The following is a 22,674-nucleotide window of genomic DNA, read 5'->3' on the forward strand; positions in this document are numbered from 1 at the left end:
GCTAGACACTTCCAGGATAAAATCCGCCAGGACTTAAACTCCAGTGTTATAGCAGGTGAATCAAGCGAGGTATCCAGAGCACAGCCTTGCCCAATTTCTTGGATGAGTTTCAGTTGGTGCAGCTTGAGGACATTGACAAGGTGCTTGGACAGATTCGTGCAACCACTTCTGTGCTGGATCCTTGCCCTTCTTGGCTAATAAAAGCTAGCAGGGATGGAACAGCTGGCTGGGCCAGGGAGGTGATTAATGCCTCTCTGCGAGAGGGGGTGGTCCCTGGCGGCCTGAAAGAGGCGGTAGTGAGACCACTCCTGAAGAGACCCTCCCTGGACCCAGAAAATCTTAATAACTATAGGCCGGTAGCAAATGTTCCATTCCTGGGCAAGGTCTTTGAACGAGTGGTTGCAGGCCAGCTCCAGACACTCTTGGATGAGACCAAATTATCTGGATCCATTTCAGTCGGGTTTCAGGCCTGGTTTTGGCACAGAAATAGCCTTGGTCACCCTGTATGATGACCTTTGTCAGGAGAGAGACGGGGGAGTGTGACTCTGTTGATTCTCCTTGATCTCTCAGCGGCTTTCAATACCATCGACCATGGTATCCTTCTGGGGAGACTGGCTGAGATGGGAGTGGGAACCCTGAAGGAGCAGGTTCATAGCTTGGGGGTTCTCCTAGAATCATCTCTGTCACTTGAGACTCAGGTAGCCTCAGTGGCATGGAGTGCCTTCTACCAACTTCGGTTGGTGGCCCAACTATGTCCCTATCTGGACAGGGATAACCTGGCTTCAGTTGTCCATGCTCTGGTAACCTCCAAATTAGATTACTGCAATGCACTCTACGTGGGGCTGCCTTTGAAGACAGTTTGGAAACTGCAGCTTGTGCAAAATGCTTTGGCCAGATTGGTAACAGGGACCAGACTGTCCGAACATATAAAACCGATTCTGGCCCGCTTGCACGGGCTGCCTGTAAGTTTCCAAGCTCGATTCAAGGTGCTGGTTTTGACCTATAAAACCTTACATGGCTTGGGACCACAATACCTGATGGAACGCCTCTCCCGATACGAACCCACCCGTACACTGTGTTCAAGATCAAAGGCCCTCCTCCGGCTGCCTACTCCAAGGGAAGCTCAGAGAATGGCAACAAGGGAGAGGGCCTTCTCAGTGGTGGCCCCCTAATTATGGAATGATCTTTTGACGAGGTGTGCCTGGCGCCAACACTGTTATCTTTTCGGCACCATGTCAAGACTTTCCTCTTTTAGCATGTTTTCTATATTGTTTTAAATTTTTAAATTGTGTTTTAAATTGTTTTTTAAAAGATGTATTTTAAATTGTATTTGTTTTTAGTTATTGTAAACTGCCCAGAGAGCTTCGGCTATGGGGCGGTATTCAAGTTTAATAAATAAATAGATTGTATTTTGTTCCCCTGTGTGTAACTGATTTTTAGCTGTTTGTATTTTATGGAGTTGTTACTCATTTTGAGGCATTGTTTTGAATAAAGTGAGGGCTAAATGCAAGAAATGATGATGACATAGATACAAGAACAGGAGGTACTTTTCATTCATATCATTCATATGTCCTACCTTCTGTATAAAGTATTCCCTTCTCAAATTTGGAGGACAAATGAAGCTAGTTTCTAGGTGTAGAAATTTGCACGTATCCCTGTTAAATGTTATTTTGTTGTTTTCAGCCCAATGCCTAGCCTATCAAGATTACTTTGAATTTTGTATCTGTCCCCTAGGATACGTGCTATCTCTCCCAATTTTGTATCATCTGCAAATTTCTTAAGCATTCCCTGCGCCTCCTCATCCAAGTTATTAATAAAAATGTAGAAGAGCACTGGGCCCAGGACTGAGCCCTGCGGTACCTCGCTCATTACTGCTCCCCAATATATCGGCTCTCCTAGCAGCCCACATTTTATGCTAAATGTTTTCATTCTCCCCATTTACTACAGCCTTGCTGAATACTAATTCATCAAATATCACCAGTTCTTATATAGCTTGCAAAAGTGATATGACTTTTAAAAAAAATACCTTGTATTGCCTACCTTAAGATTGTCAGAAATGATTGCTTGGATTCAGCATGAATGGAAGGTATTTGCAGAAAGTGCCTGAGCCTGATTCCTGCCCGTTCCTTTCCACTGCAGCTCCCTGTATTGCATCCCACCCATTGCAGTGGGTCCCTTGATCTTCAATAGGCAAATCTGTCAGTTTGGTTTCTTTCAGCTTCACTTTTTCCCAGTCTTCAGTTCCCCGTTTCCACATCAGTTTGCAATTAAAAAGGAAAAAAAACTCTTCATGAAAATTAATTTCTCCTAATATTCATTTTTTCCTAATTATACTCATTTTTGCAAGCATTTCCCCCTACTGTAATGCATTTTTGTATGGTATTTTCACTGATAAATATGCATTTTAAAGCACATTTTGCCTAATATTCACATTTTTGTACTCTTTATATCATTGGGACATGCATTTCAAGATTCAGAGAAGTACGAATTTTTTAAAAAAGGAAATGTACTGCCTTCAAGTCGATTCTGACTTATGGCGACCCTCTGAATAGGGTTTTCATGAGGCTGAGAGGCAGTGACTGGCCCAAGGTCACCCAGTGAGCTTCATGGCTGTGTGGGGATTTGAACCCTTGTCTCCCAGGTCATAGTCCAACACCTTAACCACTACACCACACTGCATAGCTATCATTATTTTGGGAAGTGTGAATTAGGCAGTTTTTTAAGTTACCTTAGGGGTAACTTTTCTGGAGCATGGGGAACACAGGAGGCTACAGTAAAGATGCACCAAGTTCTACTTGCATGTTTCTGGATCAAATCTCTTAACTTTTAAATTCTTCATCTTTAATTTCAAAGAGAAGTAGAAAGCTATGCAAAGGTACTATCAATGTTTATTTTCAAAAAACAATTCTTGAATTAATGTAGTTAACAAATCCTGATGAATTGTATTTGAATGCCCAATGTGCAATTTGTGCCTTGTAGGAGGAAAATGATCCCTGGATTTTAAAATAAAAATGAAAGATTTGCCATTTGAAATGAAGCTTCTATAAGTGGCGAGATGCCATTCTTCAATTACTTATGTCTTGTATCTCTTGTTGCCTAGATAGTCTGTGTCTTCTAAAGAGCTCAACTAAAACACAGTGCTGATTTTGACAATACTATGCAAGAAATTATTTGCACATATCCCTGCTAAATGTTATTTTGTTGTTTTCAGCCCAATGCCTAGCCTATCAAGATCACTTTAAATTTACTTGTTATCCCTCCCAATTATGTATCATCTGCAAATTTGTTAAGCATTCCGTGCGCCTCCTCATCCATGTTATTAATAAAAATGTTGAAGAGTACTGGGCCCAGGACTGAGCCCTGCAGTACCTCACTCATTACTGCCCCCCAGTTTGAGAAGGAACCATTGATAAGCACTCTTTGAGTACGATTCTGTATCCAACTGTGGTTCCACCTGATAGTTGTTCCATCCAGCCCACATTTACAATGCTGTGAAAAAGTATTTGCCCCTTGTCTGATTTTCTGCATTGTTGCATATTTTTGGCACTGAATGTTACCAGATCTTGAACTAAAATATAATAGTAGAGAAAAGGGAACCTGAGTGAACAAACAACACAAAATTTTGATACTTATTTCATTTATTTATTAAAGAAAGTTAGGCAACATCCTCTGCCCCTGTGTGAAAAAGTAATTGCCCCCTTAGACGCAAACCTAGTTACGACACCTTTAGAAGCAATGACTGCAACCAAACTCTTCCTGTAGTTCCTGATCAGTCTCTCACAACACTGTGGTGGAATTTTGGCCCACTCCTCCATGCAGAACTGCTTTAGCTCAGTGACATTTGTGGGTTTTCATGGCACTGTAGCTAGTTTGCTAATCAGAATATCATGGGACACTTTGTCAAAAGCTTTGCTGAAGTCGAGATATATTATGTCCACAGCATTCCCACAGTCTACAAGGGATGTTACCCGATCAAAAAATGAGATAAGGTTAGTCTGGCAGGATTTGTTCTTGATAATCACTGCATTGTTTTCAAGGTGCTTAGAGAGTGACCGCTTTATCATCGGCTCCAGAATTTTCCCAGGGATCGATGTCAGACTGACTAGTCAGTAGTTCCCAGGATCCTCCTTTTTGCCTTTTTTGAAGATAAGGACAGCACTAGCCCTCCTCCAGTCATCCGGCACTTCACCCATCCTCCACAATTTCGCAAAGATAATAGACAGTGGTTCTGAGAGTTCTTCAGCTAGTGTCTTCAATACTCTAGGATGCAGTTCATTGGGCCCTGCAGATTTGAACTCTTTCAAAGTAATTAGGTTTTCCTTGACCATTTGTCTATCAATCTCAAGCTCAATCCTGCTCCTTCAACTTCACATTTGCCAGGAGGGTCATAGACTCTCTTTTGGGAGAAGACTGAGCCAAAGTAGGAACTGAGCACTTCTGCCTTTTCTTTGTCATCTGTTATCATTTTGACATCCTCATTGAGTAGCTATGCCACCATTTCTTTTCTCTATCTTTTACTATGGAGGTACCTGAAGAAAGCTTTTTTGTTGCTTTTATCATCTCATGCTAACCTCAGCTCATTCCCAGTTTTAGCCTTCCTGGCTCCATTCCTGCAATTCCGTCTATACTCTTCCTTTGTGGCCTGGCCTTCCTTCTACTGCCTGTATGTGTTGTTTTTTGTTTTCAGGTCATCTCTAAGCTTGTTGTGAAGCCACACTGGCTTCTTCTGCTGTCTTCAGGCAGCGAACTTAGTAATCTTGGCTTTTGAAAGTAACATATTTGAAGGAATTTCAAGTGAACCCTCTGCAAGTTTGCAAATAAATCATGGTGCATTAGACTTTATTAACAGTTCAGATCATTATGGTAGGATGACTTGCACAATATACATTTACTTCCTAGTCATTGTTATTTAGTTTACATAACTATTTTGCATGTGGTAAGTGCTGTATTTTAATTTGATTTGCTTTTTTGTAACATTTACAAATCATCCTAATTAAAATGCATAAAATGGGGTTTATTTTTGTCGTTGTCTAAGAATGATAAAGAAAACTTCCCCCCCAAACCTCTTTTGTAGTGACCAATACCCCAACCCTTCTGTTCCCCCCTATTTTGTTTCTCTGCCAACCCCATGAAATTGTCTTGCTACACTCCTGGCTGGAAGCCTCTTTTTCAAACCCTTTGTTGACATATAGATGTTTAGATTTGTCTTACTGTACTGCCCTGGAAACCTCTTGTCTGGTTCTCCTTCCAGTCACCAGAGAGGCCAACTTTCCAAGCAGCTTCTCACTTCTTTCCTCCATGCTGCAGACAGGATCTCCCCTTGGCTCTTCAACCTAAGCCAAGTGATTCGGTTATGCCCAGCAAGTCTTCGGCCACCAAGTCACTACACCTGCTTCCCAGGTCTTCGTCGTCCTCCTTCTTTATCCCTGAACCTTTGCTAACATCTTTTTCTTCTGGCTGACTCTATAAATGCCAAGCACCAACAACTTTAATCAACTCAATTAACTGCCGTCTGTTCACACACACACCACACATATACACACACTTGTTATGTGCCTTCAAGTCGATTACAACTTATGGCGACCCTATGAATCAGCAACCTCCCATAGCATCTGTTATAAACCACCCTGTTCAGATTTTGTAAATTCAGGTCTGTGGCTTCCCTTAGGAATCAATCCATCTCTTGTTTGGTCTTCCTCTTTTTCTACTTCTTTCTGTTTTTCCCAGCATTATGGTCTTTTCCAGTGAATCATGTCTTCTCATTATGTGTCCAAAATATGATAACCTCAGTCATTTTTGCTTCTAATGATAGTTGTGGTTTAATTTGTTCTAACACACAATGATTTGTCTTTTTCACGGTCCATGGTATCTGCAAAACTCTCCTCCAACACCACATTTCAAATGTGTTGATTTTTCTCTGATCCCCTTTTTTCACTGTCCAACTTTCACATCCATACATAGAGATCGGAAATACCATGGTCTGAATGATCCTGACTTTAGTGTCCAATGATACATCTCTGCATTTGAGGACCTTTTCTAGTTCTCTCACAGCTGCCATCCCCCGTCCTAGCCTTCATCTGATTTCTTGACGATGGTCTCCATTTTGGTTAATAATCCTTGACAAGTTCAATGTCCTCATTGTCAACTTTAAAGTTACATAAATCTTCTGCTGTCATTACTTTAGTCTTCTTGATGTTCAGCTGTAGTCCTGCTTTTGTGCTTTTCTCTTTAACTTTCAACAGCATTCGTTTGAAATCATTAGTGGTTTCTGCTAGTAGTATGGTATCGTCTGCGTATCTTAGATTATTGATATTTCTCCCTCCAGTTTTCACACCTTCTTCATCTTGATCCAATCCTGCTTTCCGTGTGATATGTTCTGCGTATAGATTAAACAAATAGGGTGATAAAATACACCCCTGTCTCCCACCCTTTCCGATGGGGAACCAATTGGTTTCTACTATTTTGTCTTTACAGTAGCCTCTTGTCCAGAGTATAGATTGCATATCAGGACAATCAGATGCTGTGGCACCCCCATTTCTTTTAAAGCATTCCATAGTTTTTCATGATCTACCCAATCAAAGGCTTTGCTGTAATCTATAAAGCACAGGGTGATTTTCTTCTGAAATTCCTTGGTCTGTTCCATTATCCAACTTAAGTTTGCGATATGATCTCTGGTACCTTTTCTAAATCCAGCTTGGACATCTGGCATTTCTTGCTCCATATATGGTAAGAGTCTTTGTTGTAGAATCTTGAGCATTACTTTACTTGCATGGGATATTAAGGCAATTGTTCAATAATTACTGCATTTCCCTGGGATCCCCTTTCTTTGGAATTGGGATATATACAGGCATACCCCGCTTAATGTCGCTTCACTTAACGTTGCCTGGCTATAACGTACATGCTCCATACGTCCCCATACCCCGCTTAACGTTTGCGTGCTTCACAATAACGTACACTTTATTGGCATGACGCCGCTGCCATCTAGTGGTGATTGCGTGCAGTACAAGTGAAGACAATTACTTCACTTAAAGTTTATTTTCGCTTAAAGTATACTCCCCAGTCCCATTGTGAACGTTAAAGCAGGGTATGCCTGTATTGAACACTTCCAGTCTGTGGGCCATTGTTTATTTTTTCATATTTGTTGACAAATTTTTGTCAAAATTTGGACAGATTCAGTCTCAGTAACTTGTATCAACTCTGTTGGTATGCCATCTGTTCCTGGTGATTTGTTTCTTCCAAGTATTTTAAGAGCAGCTTTCACCTCACATTCTAAAATTTCTGGTTCTTCATCCTGCTGTTTCTCCGTGAATGAATCTGTCATCCTGTCATCTCTTTTGTAGAGTTCTTCAGTGTATTGCTTCCATTTTCCTTTTATTTCATCTCGGTCAGTCAGTGTGTTCCCCTGTTGATTATTCAACATCCCTACTCCTGGTTTAAATTTCCCTTTAATTTCTCTAATCTTTTGGAATAGGGCTTTTGTTCCACCTTTTTTGTTGTTCTCTTCTATTTCTATGCAATAACTATTGTAATAGTTCTCTTTGTCCCTACGTACTAGTCGCTGTATTGTTGCATTTATGGTTCTGACTGTGTTTCTGTCTCCTTTTGCTTTTGCTTTCCTTCTCTCTTTAACCATTTTGAGAGTTTCTTCAGTCATCCACTGAGGTCTTTCTCTCTTTTTAACTAGAGGTGTTGTCTTTTTGCATCCTTCCCTGATAACGTCTCTGACTTCACTCCATAGTTCTTCTGGTTCTTCTGGTTCTTCTTTCTGGTTGAGTTTAAAACCTGAAATCTGTTCCTTATTTGATCTTTATATTCTTCTGGGATGTTATTTAATTTGTATTTTGGCATTATGATTGCTTTGTTGTTCTTCGTTAGCTTTACTCTGATTTTTTGATATTAGTAGTTCATGATCTGTACTGCAGTCTACTCCTGGTCTTGTATGCACAGAAAGTATGGAACTTCTTCATCTTCTGTTACCAATTATATAATCAATTTGATTCCTATCTTGACCATTTGGTGATGTCCACATGTACAGTCATATTTTCGGTTGCTCAAAAATGTGTTTGCAGGAAACAAATAATTGGCTTCACAGAATTCAATAAGTTATCCTTCTGCTTCATTTCTCCTGTTTCATTTCTATCTCCCAAGCCCCATTTCCCCACAATTTCTAGTTGTTCTCTGTTCCCTGCTTTTGCATTCCAGTCCCCCATGATTGTTAGCACATCTTGTTTTGGTGTGTGATCAATTTCTTCCTGTACTTCTGTGTAAAATCTCTCCAATTCTTCTTCTTCTGTGTTTGCCGTTGGAACGTAGACATGGATGATGGTTTATGTCAATAAGTTTCCTACTTAATCTCATTGATATCACTCACTCAGACCTTGTGTTATAGCTCTTAATTGCTTTTCCTACATCACTTCTCACTTCTCACTATTAAAGCAGCCCTGTTTCTTCTTAATTTCTCATTTCCTGCATAAAATATTTTGTAGTTGCCTGATTGAAAATGTCCCATTCCCATCCTTTTTATTCACTTTTGCATCTCTGCACATCACCCTCTGAGCTTCCATTCATCTTTGACTCAGTGGCATAATTAGTCACAGCACTACAGTAGGGCCCCGCTTCTCAGTGCACTGCTTTTCGGTGTTCCACTGATAGGCGATCAGCTGGAGCGGGAGCGGGAGCTCCCCGTGCTCCAGCTAATCTCACTGGAGGAGGGGAAGATCAGTTGTAGATCTTCTCCTCTTCCAGCATGATCAGACCCCCGCACTACAGCTGATCTTCTCCTCCTCTGTCACAATTAGCGGGTTAGGTTCCAGACCCCCACGCTACAGCTGATCTGCTTTTTGGTGGTTTTCGCTTTTTGGTGGGGGTCTGGAACCTAACCTGCCATATAAGTGGGGCCCTACTGTACTCATACTTGTCTGTTGTTCTTCCCCAGTATGTCACTGAGTGCCATCTGACCTGGGAGTCTCATCTTCCAGCACTATCTCGTGTTGCATTTTGAATAGTCTATTCATAGGGTTTTCATGGTAAGTGGTATTCAGAGGTGGCTTACTATTGTGCATATATATAGACACACACACACACTTCTTCTGGCCCCTCTCATCCAGCTCCATCCAATCACACTAACTGAAAACTGAAAACCTGCACCCATCAATTGAAAAATGCACCTTCTGTTCTTTTGCATACTGAGAATTCTAATTCACAGTTGTCAGTTAAGGCCCCATGTGACAGTGTAATTTTTACCAGACCAGGCAAAAACTACCCACATCAAATACATTACAGTGTACATTACAATACAAATGTCAGAACACATTATACAATACCCATTAACATTTCATTCAAATAAACAGGATTTCTTCACATAGCAAATCCCCCAATAGTGGAGTACTGCCTTCCCCATATAAGTCTAGTTATAACCCCTCTACAAAGAAAAATGTTCTTCCTACCTATGGAAAGAGTCTGTTGCTCTGTGGTCAAATAAAAAACATGAATCATTTTCATGAAATATAGAAGGCATCACAAAGAAATGGAAGATTTCTAGAATATTTTGTTTTAAAACCAACGAAGATGATTTTGTGTCTTCAGAGCTCTCTTATTTTTTCTGTGATCAGTGCCTATTAATTGTTTCATGTGGAGACCATTTATGTGATTTCTGCATGATTACTTTCCCCAGTTGGTTTGTTCAATCATTGAAGCGCTGCTGGAAATGAACAGTTTGTAGAGAAGCTTTAACTTTGTTTTCCCCTTTAATAAGAGTGATCTCTAGTAGAGATAACATTTAAAGGGAAAATGAGGGCATGGCTGCAATTGCCACATTAAAAATTGTGTGTGGACTTGCACATGGAGGAGAAGAAACCTTAATTGCATGATGTACTGTAACTGCTCACTCCCTAACCCTTCAATTCACTTGACCTTGCATACAGTGAAGCAAAAATGTGTTTATAAACATTGGTAAATTGCTGTGAAATATACCAAAGAGATTAACAAAAGTTCTCAGATAAAATTGGTAATACAGTGGCAGCCTGAGCTTTTACATGGGCCCCATTGACACTAGAGTGTGGTGAAGCTTCATGTATTTATAATCCATTGTGTATGCATTGAGCTGCACTCAGACCCAGCTCCAGTTTTTTGAGGGGAGGGGGGTGGGCAAATCCCCCTCCGTTGGCTTCCCTGGTGTCACTTTCACCCTTCTATTATTGGCAGGCATTCTGTCCATGGTGGTGGCATGTGTGGAGTGCTGTGCAGAGCTCTCAGGCCATGTGCACATACTTGCTGCTACTGCTGCCATCTGAAGTATGCCAGCCCTGCCCCTGATGTTTGGACACTGGGAGCAGGTTTGATGTAATTAAAATGGTTGCACTGGTGAGTCTAGGCATGCTGCATGGCCCAGCCATTCCCCTTAGTCCCTGCAGCCAGCTGTGACGCCCTTCCCTGGCTCTCCCTGTCAGGTTCCTACCTGCTCGTGGCTACTGCCTGTCACTAGGCACCACCAGGGACTCCACCAGTCCGGACTGTCCTTTTTTATGGTTTCTCTCCCCGCTCTAGCACAGATCTCAACAGATCCCCCTGCTAGGCAGCACCACCAGTCACGTCCTAATACCAGTATTCCCAGAGACTCAGAATACTTGTGGTGTTATTCTCTTCACCGCTGCCACCATTTGTTACAGTTTCCCTTCAGCCTTGGTCATTACCTTACCCTCCCTTCTGGTCTGTGAAACCCCAGCCAAGGATCAGGCCTTTGGTAAACCAAATTAAGTATTTATTAAATATAACAAAGATAACAAAGATAACAAGATTTCTTCATAAGGCACATAAGCATATGGTTTTATCTAATACTAATACGAACTCCACCCCCCTCCTTCTCCACGCTCTCCTGGCAAACAACTCTCTAAAACCCATCAAAACAACCCACTCACTTTCATCACATCACATCCACCCAGATTCCACTGTCACTCTTCCTTTTATACGCTCAGCCATTTTAAACACTCAGCCAATCATCCAGCATTCTACTGCCCATTCACTCCCCCTCCTCTTTCACTCCACTTACCATGTATCTCCTATACAAACAGCACTTACCCTATTTACACTAATACAGGATCATCACACCAGCCACTTGGCTAAGCCACAACAACAAGTTGTTATGGTAGTAACGGCCATGATGGGATAATTTGCCAGGGTTCCAGCATTTCCCCAAGTGTGCTGGACATGGCTACCTCCTAATTGTTTAAGGAAGCTCATCTGTGTCTATACTGGTGGGGCAAGTACAGAGCAAAAGACCAGCACCCAAATTTAGAATTGTCATGATCAGATGATATGGGAATTGTAACCAATGCAACATGATGTTGCCTGATTTCCTAAAAAAAACGCTCTTGGGATCCTTGGGAAAGGGCTGGGATGTGACATGGGAAGTTTCAGTGCAAGGGAAGAATCACTAAAAATTGGGTGGGGGCAACTCACACAAACAATTCTCCCTTCCCATTGCAGCTCCACTGTGCCACATGCCAGGCCTTTCCTGTGGGGCTCCCAATTTTTGCTTGTGCAGCATTGAATACAACCCACTGTCTTTTGAAATTTGGTTTAGAAGGTTTTCCACATTTACTGTGTAGCTTATGGTAGGCCTGATGGTTTTTCATCTCTTCTGTTTTGTTATATCTTTGTTTAATAGTTGTTGGCATGATTTGCCAGTGACCTGAAATGTTGTTTGATGTACTCATATAAACATATTAGTATATTGGGTTCACATTTTTCAGTTCAGAAGTTAAATGATTCATTGCTGTTTTTAGTATAAAATTTTCAAATTCAAAGCTTCATCAAGTTCAACTAAAGCAAATGCTGAAAAGCAATTACAGCTCTGTCCTTATGACTTTTTATATTCCTGTAACTGAATTCTTGGGGCACAGTTGTAGTTAACATGCAACAGAATCTTGTGTCTTTTGAAAGTGAAAGTTTGGGCTCAGATCTTGAATTAAGATTTTGCCCTGATTTCATGTGATCTATAAGCCAGAGTACATTTTTCAATGTTTGCATGTGTCTGTATTTTGATTCTTTAAAAATTGTGTGTCAATAAAAATGGCAAAGACTCTGACTTTCATCTGATGAAAACTACCTGCTAGAGTTAACCAAATAGTCATTGTAGTGAATGTTTAGTCTTTCAGAAAAGCGTTTTCATTATTTTTCTATGGCACAGGTCAATCTAGTTTAGATGCATCTTATTTTGGCTCTAAGATTTTCAGGCACTTCACCACTTCCATATGCATTTTTATATTTCTGGAGTAGGAGGTGGGTTGTTTGTAGCCTAAGTGCGTTTTAGTGCCCTGTATTATGTTTATGTTGCCTCCCCTGCTTGCTCAAAGTGTCTCTGCGCCACCATCTCTTTTCCATAATAGCTCTGTGTCAACTCAATTCAAATACAGCCTGGAACTGAAACTGATCAGAGCCTTGCAGAAATTGCAGTGGATCTTGTGTTCAGTGTAGCAGGTGTGGAAGAGAGGGTAGGCCCAAGCTGCTAAATATGTTTTTTAACACATAATCTGGATTCTTGAGTTTCACTTTAGGCACTAGATCCTTAGAACTTTAAAGAAAAACATGTTACTGCAGCAGATTATCGCTTGGCCTAGGATGAACTTGAGTCTGCATTTTCAGTGGGCAAGCAATGGACAATCTGGGTCAGGATTCCTGAAAATGAGGGCAGCTGGAGATGGGTCTTTCAGGACCTCATACAGAGCCCAGGGAGTGGACAACTTGATCTGACATGGGCTCACTCTCAGTTGAGCCCATTTGTGCCCCCTGGACCTCACTGCCCTTATCAGGCTCTGCTCCCTTGCCTTAAGAGCTCAGAACCTTAAAGGGGCAACCCTCTGGCCCAGAGCACTCCATTGCATCTCCATGACTTTATGCCAGACATATTGCCTATGTTGGTGAGGAGGCTCAGTGAAAATGAGACCTCTGAGGTGAGGAGACTGACCCTTCATGGGAACCATGCATGATGCATACAGCCTCTGCAGGTCCAGATATGGAAGTTTCAGGGTCAGGGGTCTTGGCCTTGGGAGGTCCCTGATGGTTTGACTTGGGCCCAGTGCTTCTCAGTTTCTCTCTCCATGTCTGGGTTGCTGCTGGACTTCGGGATCATGACGTATTATTTTCTGATTGGTACAGGGACAATATATTAAAGTGGATGCAATTCAGGATACTGAGGGTAGGATGTATAATAGCAGGAGAATTACAAGTGCAGATGCTTGCAACTACCTAACAAGAAAAACAAACAGAAGGGAAGGTTCCAGGGCTATCCTCCACACTATTGAATTGCTTAAATTCCATTGACTTTCAGTAGGGTTTAAGAGCTTTAACAATAATGCAGATTGCCATCACAAGTCTTTAAGGGGATCTTTAACAGAGTAACAGCTATCACCTTTCCCAAATAGTACAAATTGCCACAGTTGCTACAAAAGCAGCTGTGACCTCAGTTGCTACAAAAGCAGGTGTTTCATTGACTGACTGTCTCTACTCAGTAATGAATCTTTCATGAGTTTTATATTTTCTCCCCCATCCCACTTTTTCCAGCTGAAATAAAGATCTGTTTTAAATACTACCATGGTATAAGCGGAGCTTTGCGAGCAACAACTCCATATATCACTGTGAAAAACCCTGCTGTGATGGTAAGTATCTTTCTTCATTGCTGACACCAGGCCAATCTGTTTAATGCTAACATTAAACCTGTTAATTTAAGTTGGCATCTCATATTTTTCAGTAAATTATCTGAACTAATGAGGATGTCAAACTGAAGATGTGATGAGTGAAATCCCTCCTTTGTCACTGAAGTTAATTTCACTTATCACCTCTCTGAAGTTCTTAGCACAGACGTTAGTGTATCCAGAGTTTTATCTTTTTGCTTCAGTTGGGTATGCTGAATGGTTTGTGGCTTCCCAGGATAGTGGCCTAGGTCTAATCCCTTTTGTCTGGGTTAATGCATGTAGTGGCCCCCGAATTGTGGAACAGCTTACCTGAAGAGATACGCCTGGCGCCTACGGTGCTTTCTTTTAGGCGCCAGGTTAAGACCTGGCTGTACTCCCAGGCTTTTTAATGTTTTTAATGTTAATGTTTACGTCTACGCTTTATTTTAATATTGTGGTTGATATATGTGGTTGATTTTATTATAATATTGTATTTTTAATCTGTTTTGTACACCGCCCAGAGAGCTACTAGCTATGGGCGGTCTAAAAATGAAACAAATAATCATCATCATCATCTCTACTATCCCTCAACATTCAGTAGGGTTGCTGCTATGATTCTTCTGTAGACAGAATCCTTTTCTGGTTAGTTTACACCCACACACGCAGAGGCCTCATCTGCTTGTCACAATAAGCCAAACTGTCCAAGAATAAATCTTAGCTTAGCTCAGCATAGTGCAGACATTAAAAAAAAAGTGCAAGGAGGAGTATGCTCACAGTTCCAGTAAATCATGAGGACTTACTGTGATGTGCAAACCTGCCTCCACCCCAGCTTATGTTGGTTTCTATTTGTGGAAGAAATGATATTATTGTAGTAACTTAGAACCGTGACATGAACCTTGGTAGTCAACATCCATCAGCCCCAGGCAGCATGGCCAGTTGTGAAGGATGATGGGAATGATACTCCCAGAAACATGTGGAAGGCACCAGGTTGGAAGAGGCTGCTATAAACTGTAAGGATGAGTGGGCTCAAGCAGACAATTTTGTTCTCTTCCACCCCCAATTTTCTGATACTCTTTTTAAACAGGCACACAAAATTCTGTACCTCCTAGAAGCCACTGAGCATGCTTAGTTCTCATTGGCTTTTTTGGAGAGGTCTTCAGTTTTTTAAAAACATGTTTTGTACTTCCTTATAACTCAGAGTTCTCATCAGCATGCTGAAATCTCCCTCATGTTTCCCCGTGGCCTTATTTTCGTTGCAATCCTGTCAGCATTGAATCAGTTTGCTGTTAGAGGGAATGTTTGACTGTGAGAGAGTCTATTGTCTATATAGAAACAACTAGGAACATGCAATTTGTTCACAATAAGTTTATTTTACTTAGTTTAGTATTTTTATATTGCCGTTAGGGTAAACACCCTCTATCAAGCCGAGATGTCCCATAGGATGACAAAATGCGTGGCAGATTCTGCAAGGTCTTTTGGTTAAAAAATAATACTTATAACAACAAATCAATAAAGGGGTTACATAAGCTAAAACAGCAGCAACAACAATGTGTGTGTGTGTACACATACACACATGTAGTTCAGTGACGCTGGATAAATCCTTCCTGCCTTCACAATATTAGTCTCCCAACACAAGTGCTTCCATGTGATGGAAGTTTGTAGGCCTAATTTTGCAAACCGATGGTGCACCCATTTCCTATGTGGGAAGTAGCTAAATCATTTAATATATTCTCTTGTCATTCTCTTTTTACCTTAAATTTAAAACCATGTTGGTATTTTATTTGATTGAAAGTTTGCATACACCACAGGTTAACTGCTACAGAGTTCCTTTATTTGCCTGATGCAGCTTGAATCACATGATAAATTCATAAAACACACACAGAGAGAGAAATTCCAGGGTTTGAATCTGCCTGGAAGCCCACATTATCTGACTTGAAAGCATTAACCCCCCCATCCCATATGGGGATGGGTGAACTTTGGTTGTTCTGTTTAGAGAGAACTTATTCTGATGTTTTTGAGTTTCAGCTATTTCTTTGTTTTCGCCTTTCCCCCTACCTCTCTCTTTTCATTTAAAGTTTTAATGTCAGTTACAATTTACAGTTATTAACATCTAAACAGGAAAATGTCATATAAATGAATTATCAATATGTTTTCCCTCTTCATTACATATTCCATGTTTCTTTTCAAAGAGGTTCATGAAGATTCCTGTCTTGTGATTATTAGGTATATTAAACCAAACATGCTTCTTTCACTATAGCAAAACTACCTTTTCCCCTTCAGTGCCAGACACTTTAGTTGCTTCACCGCCTCAACAATTGAATCATCCATTTAAGATAACTGAGAATTATATACTTTGATCCCTCACTGCCTCTCCTTATTGAACCACTAAAAATAAGCAGTGCTTTTTCCTCCTAGAAATTCCAGTGACTGAAGGGTCATAATGCTTTACTCAAAGTAAAGTTTTAGGTGTGTCTGTCTGTCTTTGTTATACATTGTTTTTCCAATGCATAAAAATACTACGATAAATTCTCCTTTTCAGTTGGGAGCAGAGGGCACTGAAGGTGCTTCAGCAAATCAGCATTGCCGGAAATTAGTTAGCTTTACACTCTCAGGTAAGAAGATTTTTTAAATCTCTCTCCCTTAGTTTACTTAAATCAAGGTACTGTGGACTCTGTTTAGGAAATTTGCTGAATGAACACAAAAACAAGAGCAAATTTGTTTGAGTTATGCTATATATTTAAACTAGAATTTCTGTTGTAGGCAGTTTGTAGGCAGTTATAAGGCAGTAAGAGTTTGTACATAGGGTTGCCAGGTCAGAAGTATCCAAAAACCTGAGATTTTAGGGGCGGGCCCGAGTGATGTCACGGGGCAGACCCGAGTGATGTCATTAAGCATGATACATTAAGCATCAACCACAGTTGCTTGGAGCGTACAGTTAAAACAAAATCTGACTGGAAATTAAGCTAGACATCTTAGCTAAAATATGGAGCCTGGGTAGGGAACATTTAATCTAGCCTACTTGCTTTCGGCAAGAAGGTTTTAAGTGCCTTCAGGCAGGCCAGTCACCAGAAGGCCACTGTAGGAAGAAAGGAGCCTAGTGTTGTGGAGATGTTAGATGGGAGCATTTGGGATTAAAGATGGATGCCCCTGAAGGCTGCAGTTCTAAACACACGTACTAAGGGACTAAGCCCCAATAGAACTCAACAGCACTTACTTCTGAGTAGATATAGTTTGGATTGCGCTGTTGGTAAAGCTTGACTTGGGATCCTCTGCAAAGACATCCATATCCAAGCAGGGTTGGCAACCCCCTGCTTGGAATGCCCTGCCCTTATCTTTTAATGTGGCTGCTCCAAACTTCTTTACAGATTTGACCCTTTACTTCAGAAAGAGGTCTGAAAAATGAGTAAGGCTGCTTTCACACATAGAATCACAGAATCTTAGAGTTGGAAGGGGCCTTGTAGGCCATCGAGTCCAACCCCCTGCTCACAGCAGGAAATCCACAGCTAGAGCATCTCCCGCAGATAGCTGTCCAGCCTCTGCTTGAAGACATCCAGCAAAGGGGATCCCACCACCTTCCTAGGCAGTCGGTTCCATTGCCGAACTGCCCTTACTTTCAAGAAGTTCCTTCTAATGTCCAATCTGAATCTACGCTCCTGCAGCTTAAAACCATTAGACCTAGTCCTACCCTCTGGGGCAGCAGAGAACAAATCTGTACCCTCCTCTATGTGACAGCCCTTCAGGTACTTAAAGAGTGCAATCATGTCACCCCTCAGCCTTCTCTTCACCAGACTGAACATGCCAAGTTCCTTCAACCTTTCCTCATAAGACTTGTTCTCCATACCGGTTATCATCCTCGTCGCCCTCTTCTGAACCCGCTCTAACTTGTCTATATATCTTTCTTAAAATGAGGCGCCCAGAACTGAACGCAGTATTCCAGATGAGGCCTGACTAATGCAGAATATAGTGAGACTATTACTTCCCTCGACCTGGAAACTATAGCTCTGTTTATGCATCCCAAAACCGAGTTTGCCTTTTTTGCCGCAGCATCACACTGCTGGGTCATGTTCAACTTGCGATCCACTAGAATTCCAAGGTCCTTCTCACACGCACTACTGCTAAGCCGGGTATTTCCCATCCTGTACCTATGCATTTTGTTTTTGTGGCCTAAATGCAGAATCCTGCATTTGTCTTTATTGAATGTCATTTTATTAATTTCAGCCCAATTTTCTAGTCTATCCAGGTCCCTTTGGATTTTATTCCTGTCTTCCATTGTGTTAGCTATCCCTCCCAGTTTCGTATCATCCGCAAACTTCATAAGGCTTCCCTCCACCCCATCATCTAAGTCATTGATAAAAATGTTGAAGAGTATCGGCCCCAGGACAGAACCCTGTGGCACTCCACTCGAAACCCCCTTCCACATGGGGCTAATAGCGCTAGTTTAATGGATTAAAAAGGTAGTGCTTCTTTCCAGATTTCAAAAATCCCTTTCACACTGCAGTATCTGTTATACCGGCATTTTGTGCAACAGTCTTTCACACACAGAGCAGAGTTTTTCTCCCCCCCCTTCATTCGGCCTCATGCAACACCAGATGAGCAGGTCTTCACCAACCTTTGGTTTGAGGCCTGTTCTTTCGGTGCGTGGGGGTGTTTGAAAGAGGCACAATCGCGATCGTGATCAGAGGCGCAATCGCGATCAGCTGAGAGGTGCGGCAGTGCAGCAACAGAGGCTTTAGTTGAGCACAAGCAGCAGCAGCACCACAGGCTGAGCGAAGGCTGCATGCTGTGATCAGCTGAGAGGCGTGGCAGCGCAGCAGCAGAGGCAGTGGTAAGGGCGGGAACACACTGCATGCTGGGATGGCTGTTTGTAAGGGCGGGAACGCACTGCATGCTGGGATGGCTGTCATGTGAGCAGCGGCAGCTAGCGCAAAACTCCCACAATCTTCCGTGACCCCGGCCTTGCTATTGGATTATTTCAGGTATCATTTATTGCAGAATTTATACTTGCACTACATTGCACCAGAATTCCGGAGCTACCTGTTATGTCGTGTGAAAGCTCAAATTTTATGTGCAAATTAACAGGAAATAAATCATCAGAATAACGGAATAAAGTGCAGTGTGAAAGCACCCTAAGAGTAAGAAGATTCTCTACCCTTTCTGTCTGCATAGATGCCCTCATCCTTCCCCTGCACCCAGCAGAAGCTCTGGGCCAGGCGGGACGCAGTGGCATCTCATAGAGGACAACCTTCCCTTTCATGGGGTGCATCATTTGTCCTGGCCCAGAGCAGATTTTGGGGTGGGCACCCCCAATTACTCATTTCTCCTGTATGTCTTTTTCTGCTTTGATTTTGTATAGATGCCCTCTTCTGTGCCCTGCGCCCAGCAGAAGCTCTGGGCCAGGCGGGACGCAGTGGCATCTCGTAGAGGACACCCTCCCCTTTCCTGGGGTATATGATTTGTGCTGTCCCAGAGCAGATTTCGGAGTGGGTACCCCCAGTTACTTATTTTTTTCTATGTGTTTTTGTCCGTTTTGATTTTGCATTGATGCACCTGTGCATGCCCGGTGCCCAGCAGAAGCTCTGGGCTGGATGGGATGCACTGGCATCTCATAGAGGACACCCTCCCCTTTCCTGGGGTATATGATTTGTCCTGGCCCAGAGCAGATTTTGGGGTGGGCTCCCCCAGTTACTTATTTTTTCCTGTATGTTTTGGTCTGCTTTGATTTTGCATAGATGCACTTTTCCATGTCCTGCGCCCAGCAGAAGCTCTGGGCCAGGTGGGACACAGTGGCATCTCGTAGAGGACACCCTCCCCTTTCATGGGGTGTATGATTTGTCCTGTCCCAGAGTAGATTTTGGGGTGGGCACCGCCAGTTACTCATTTTTTCCTGTATGTTTTGGTCTGCTTTGATTTTGCATAGATGCCCTCCTCCGTGCCCTGTGCCCAGCAGAAGCTCTGGGCCAGGTGGGATGCAGTGGCATCTCGTAGAGGACACCCTCCCCTTTCCTGGGGTATATGATTTGTCCTGTCCTAGAGCAGATTTTGGGGTGGGCACCCCCAGTTACTTATTTTTTATGATTTTATGACATCATTATGTATTTATGATAATATCAGAAGCCTAATGATTTTGATTGCATAAATGTATTGTTATTCTTGATGGGGAGAGTCCCCCGATCACAGTGATATATCATACAGGGTACCCCAACATATACGTTGCGGTTCAGAGACATGTTAAGTTTGGTTTGAAGTTGCTGTAGTTGTCAACCCTTCTTTTTTAGTGTTTTGAACTTTCAAGCAAATAAGGAACTGGGAACTAGGAACCAACTTCAGCGTCGTATCAGTTAAATAGATTACCGTATATTCCGGCGTATAAGATGACTTTTTAACCCAGGAAAATCTTCTCAAAAGTCGGGGGTCGTCTTATACGCCGGGTGTCATCTTATAGGGCGGATGCTGAAACTTCCGAGCCGGACTGGAGAATCTGCGGTCGCCGCATATGGTGGGGGGAGCTCAAAAACGGCCGCGGCCGCATCCCCGCCATATGCGGCGACCGTATGAAAGCAAGCCGGCTGGCTGGGTGCTGGCCTCGAGCTGGGGGGTGACAGTCACCCCACCTCACGCGAAGGCAACCCTGTTGCTACCAAGCGCCCCCAATACTCTCGCCCCCAATACTCTCGCCCCCAATACTCTCGCCCCCAATACTAAGACTCACAGGTAGCTGCAGCCTCTGACAGCAGGGCGGGGTGCCGTAAAGAGCGCACCTCTGTCTCCTCGGGGGGGGGAGTCATTCGCTGTCCTCCCCAGGTCCGGCAAGCTTGTAGAGAAGGGCTCGCTCAGGCAAGGCAAGCGCGCATGCTCCCGTGTCTATCACCTCCCTATTTTGACAAGGACGAGCCCAGCGCAAGCGCGTACCCGCCAGCCTGAGGCAAGGAGGCGGGAGGAGAGGGATGAGTGCGGAGAAGGCCCTCTCCCTCCGAGACAGCACGGGTGCTGTGCCCTCCTTAAGCTGGCAGATTTCTTCCACTCTGTCTGACAAGGCGCGTTCCCTCTCAGACCATCACAACATGCGCGCATGCACGCTTCCTTTAAATCAGGTTGTGATCCAGTAGTGTATTAGTACCGTATATTCCGGCGTATAAGATGACTTTTTAACCCAGGAAAATCTTCTCAAAAGTTGGGGGTCGTCTTATACGCCCAGTCGTCTTATACGCCGGAATATAGGTAAATAGTCACGGGGGGGCAGCTGACATTTTGGTGTATATCTCGGGAACCAGACCACCTAGAAACTTAATTATTTTTTAAATTGAAGCTGAGAGTCCGGAGATTAAGGGGTGCTAGCCGGAGAGCCAGAGGGGGCCCCCAAATACCAGAGACTCCGGCCGAAAAACGGAGACCTGGTAACTCTATTTGTACAGTACTCTTAAAATTCAAAAGTAGATAATTAGCATTTTCCCAGAACCCCTCTCCGACAATAGTAATCTCTATATCAACAGTCAAACTTGATGTGTCAATAGCATAACCAAAAATGAATCATGCTGAATTCACGGGGAAGAGCTGCAACTCAGAGATATATAGAACATGCTTTGCATGCTGAAGATCACAGACCCAACCTCTGGCATCTCCATCTGTTTAAAACCCTGGAGAGCCGCTGCCAATCAGTGGAGATAATACTAAGCTAGATGGGCTAATGGTCTGACTACAAGGTCAGGAGTCTTATTCTGTATCTATTTGATATTATATACACACTGACAAGTGAAAGAACATATTTGTGGGGTGGGGACTCAACAGACATCCTAAGATGGAGAGCGAGAATATTCTGCTACACTGCTCACATTTTTCCAACCCCTGGACAGTTTTCCTCCTTGTTCCAAAAATGATTCTGCTGAAGTAAATTGTTCAATGTAAAGATGTCAAAATAAAAATATTGGATACCTTAATATACTAGAAGTATATGTATTTTTAAGATGTAGTGCCATAGACCTTATCCAGACTTGAAATTTATTTGGTTAAAAGTATTTAACTTTATTTTTTTTTTGAAGATTAAAATTTAGCAGGAAAAAAGAAGTCAAAATAAGCACTGGTTGGCTTCTCAACAGTAAATATCAAAAGTACTGCAAAACAACAAGAATACTGATCATTAAGCAACAGATCAGTTAGTCTGAGGCAAGAGACAGACTCAATGGGCTATTATCTGCTTAATTGATATATAAATAGCAAAGAAAAACATGTGGAACATCATAAGCATTTTCAGAAGCATTTTTGTTAAAAATTACGTGGGTTTTTTTGCTTAAAAATCAGTATATCGGCAATTGTGAAAGTAAACAGGAACAAAAAAAGGTGCATTGGGAACAAAAGCCAGACTCTCGGAATCCAAGCAGATCGGAACTAGGCAGCAGACCCTATCCCTAGCTGAAAGACTTTTGAAAGATTTCTGTGTGCAACTTGAATTTAATGGACATGTTTATGTGCATGCAGTCTGGGGGCAACTAATTCACACACTAGTTTTGCAGGATTTAAAGGAGGCTGAATTACCTTTTCTTCAGAATAATCTGTTGGCATGTGTCTCTAGGAAGAAGTATCTATCCCCTGTTAGATTCTCACATTACTGTAGTGAATTACTACAGTGTGATGTGGCTGCAAAAAAGGCAAACGCTATATTAGGCTGCATTAATAGTATAGTTTCCAAATCGCATGAAGTATTAGTTCCCCTCTATTCAGCACTGGTTAGGCCTCATCTTGAATACTGCATCCATTTCTGGTCTCTGCACTTCAAGAAGGATGCAGACAAACTGGAACAGGTTCAGAGGAGGGCAACAAGGATGATCAGGGGATTAGAAACCAAGTCCTACGAGGAGAGATTGAAAGAACTGGGCATGTTTAGCCTGGAGAAGAGAAGACTGAGGGGAGATATCATAGCACTCTTCAAGTACATGAAAGGTTGTCACACAGAGGAGAGCCAGGATCTCTTCTCAATCATCCCAGAGTGCAGGACATGGAATAATGGGCT

At 42.4% G+C, this 22,674-nt stretch overlaps 1 protein-coding gene across 6 annotated transcripts in view; it reads left to right on the forward strand.

Moving 5' to 3' along the window:
* HECW2 (HECT, C2 and WW domain containing E3 ubiquitin protein ligase 2) overlaps positions 1 to 22,674 on the forward strand; it is a 299,050-nt gene that overhangs the window by 162,097 nt on the left and 114,279 nt on the right. For all 6 annotated transcript variants that reach the window (XR_009760443.1, XM_061608169.1, XM_061608168.1 and 3 more), the window contains 2 exons: positions 13,561 to 13,655; positions 16,210 to 16,282. Coding sequence is in view for 5 of the 6 variants with exons in the window: in XM_061608169.1 (XP_061464153.1) it covers positions 13,561 to 13,655; positions 16,210 to 16,282 (168 nt within the window). In the remaining variant the exon portion in view is untranslated. The remainder of the gene's footprint in view (positions 1 to 13,560; positions 13,656 to 16,209; positions 16,283 to 22,674) is intronic.

Source organism: Rhineura floridana, chromosome 2 (assembly GCF_030035675.1).
Source record: "Rhineura floridana isolate rRhiFlo1 chromosome 2, rRhiFlo1.hap2, whole genome shotgun sequence".
In the NCBI taxonomy this organism is placed as follows: Eukaryota; Metazoa; Chordata; class Lepidosauria; order Squamata; family Rhineuridae; genus Rhineura; species Rhineura floridana.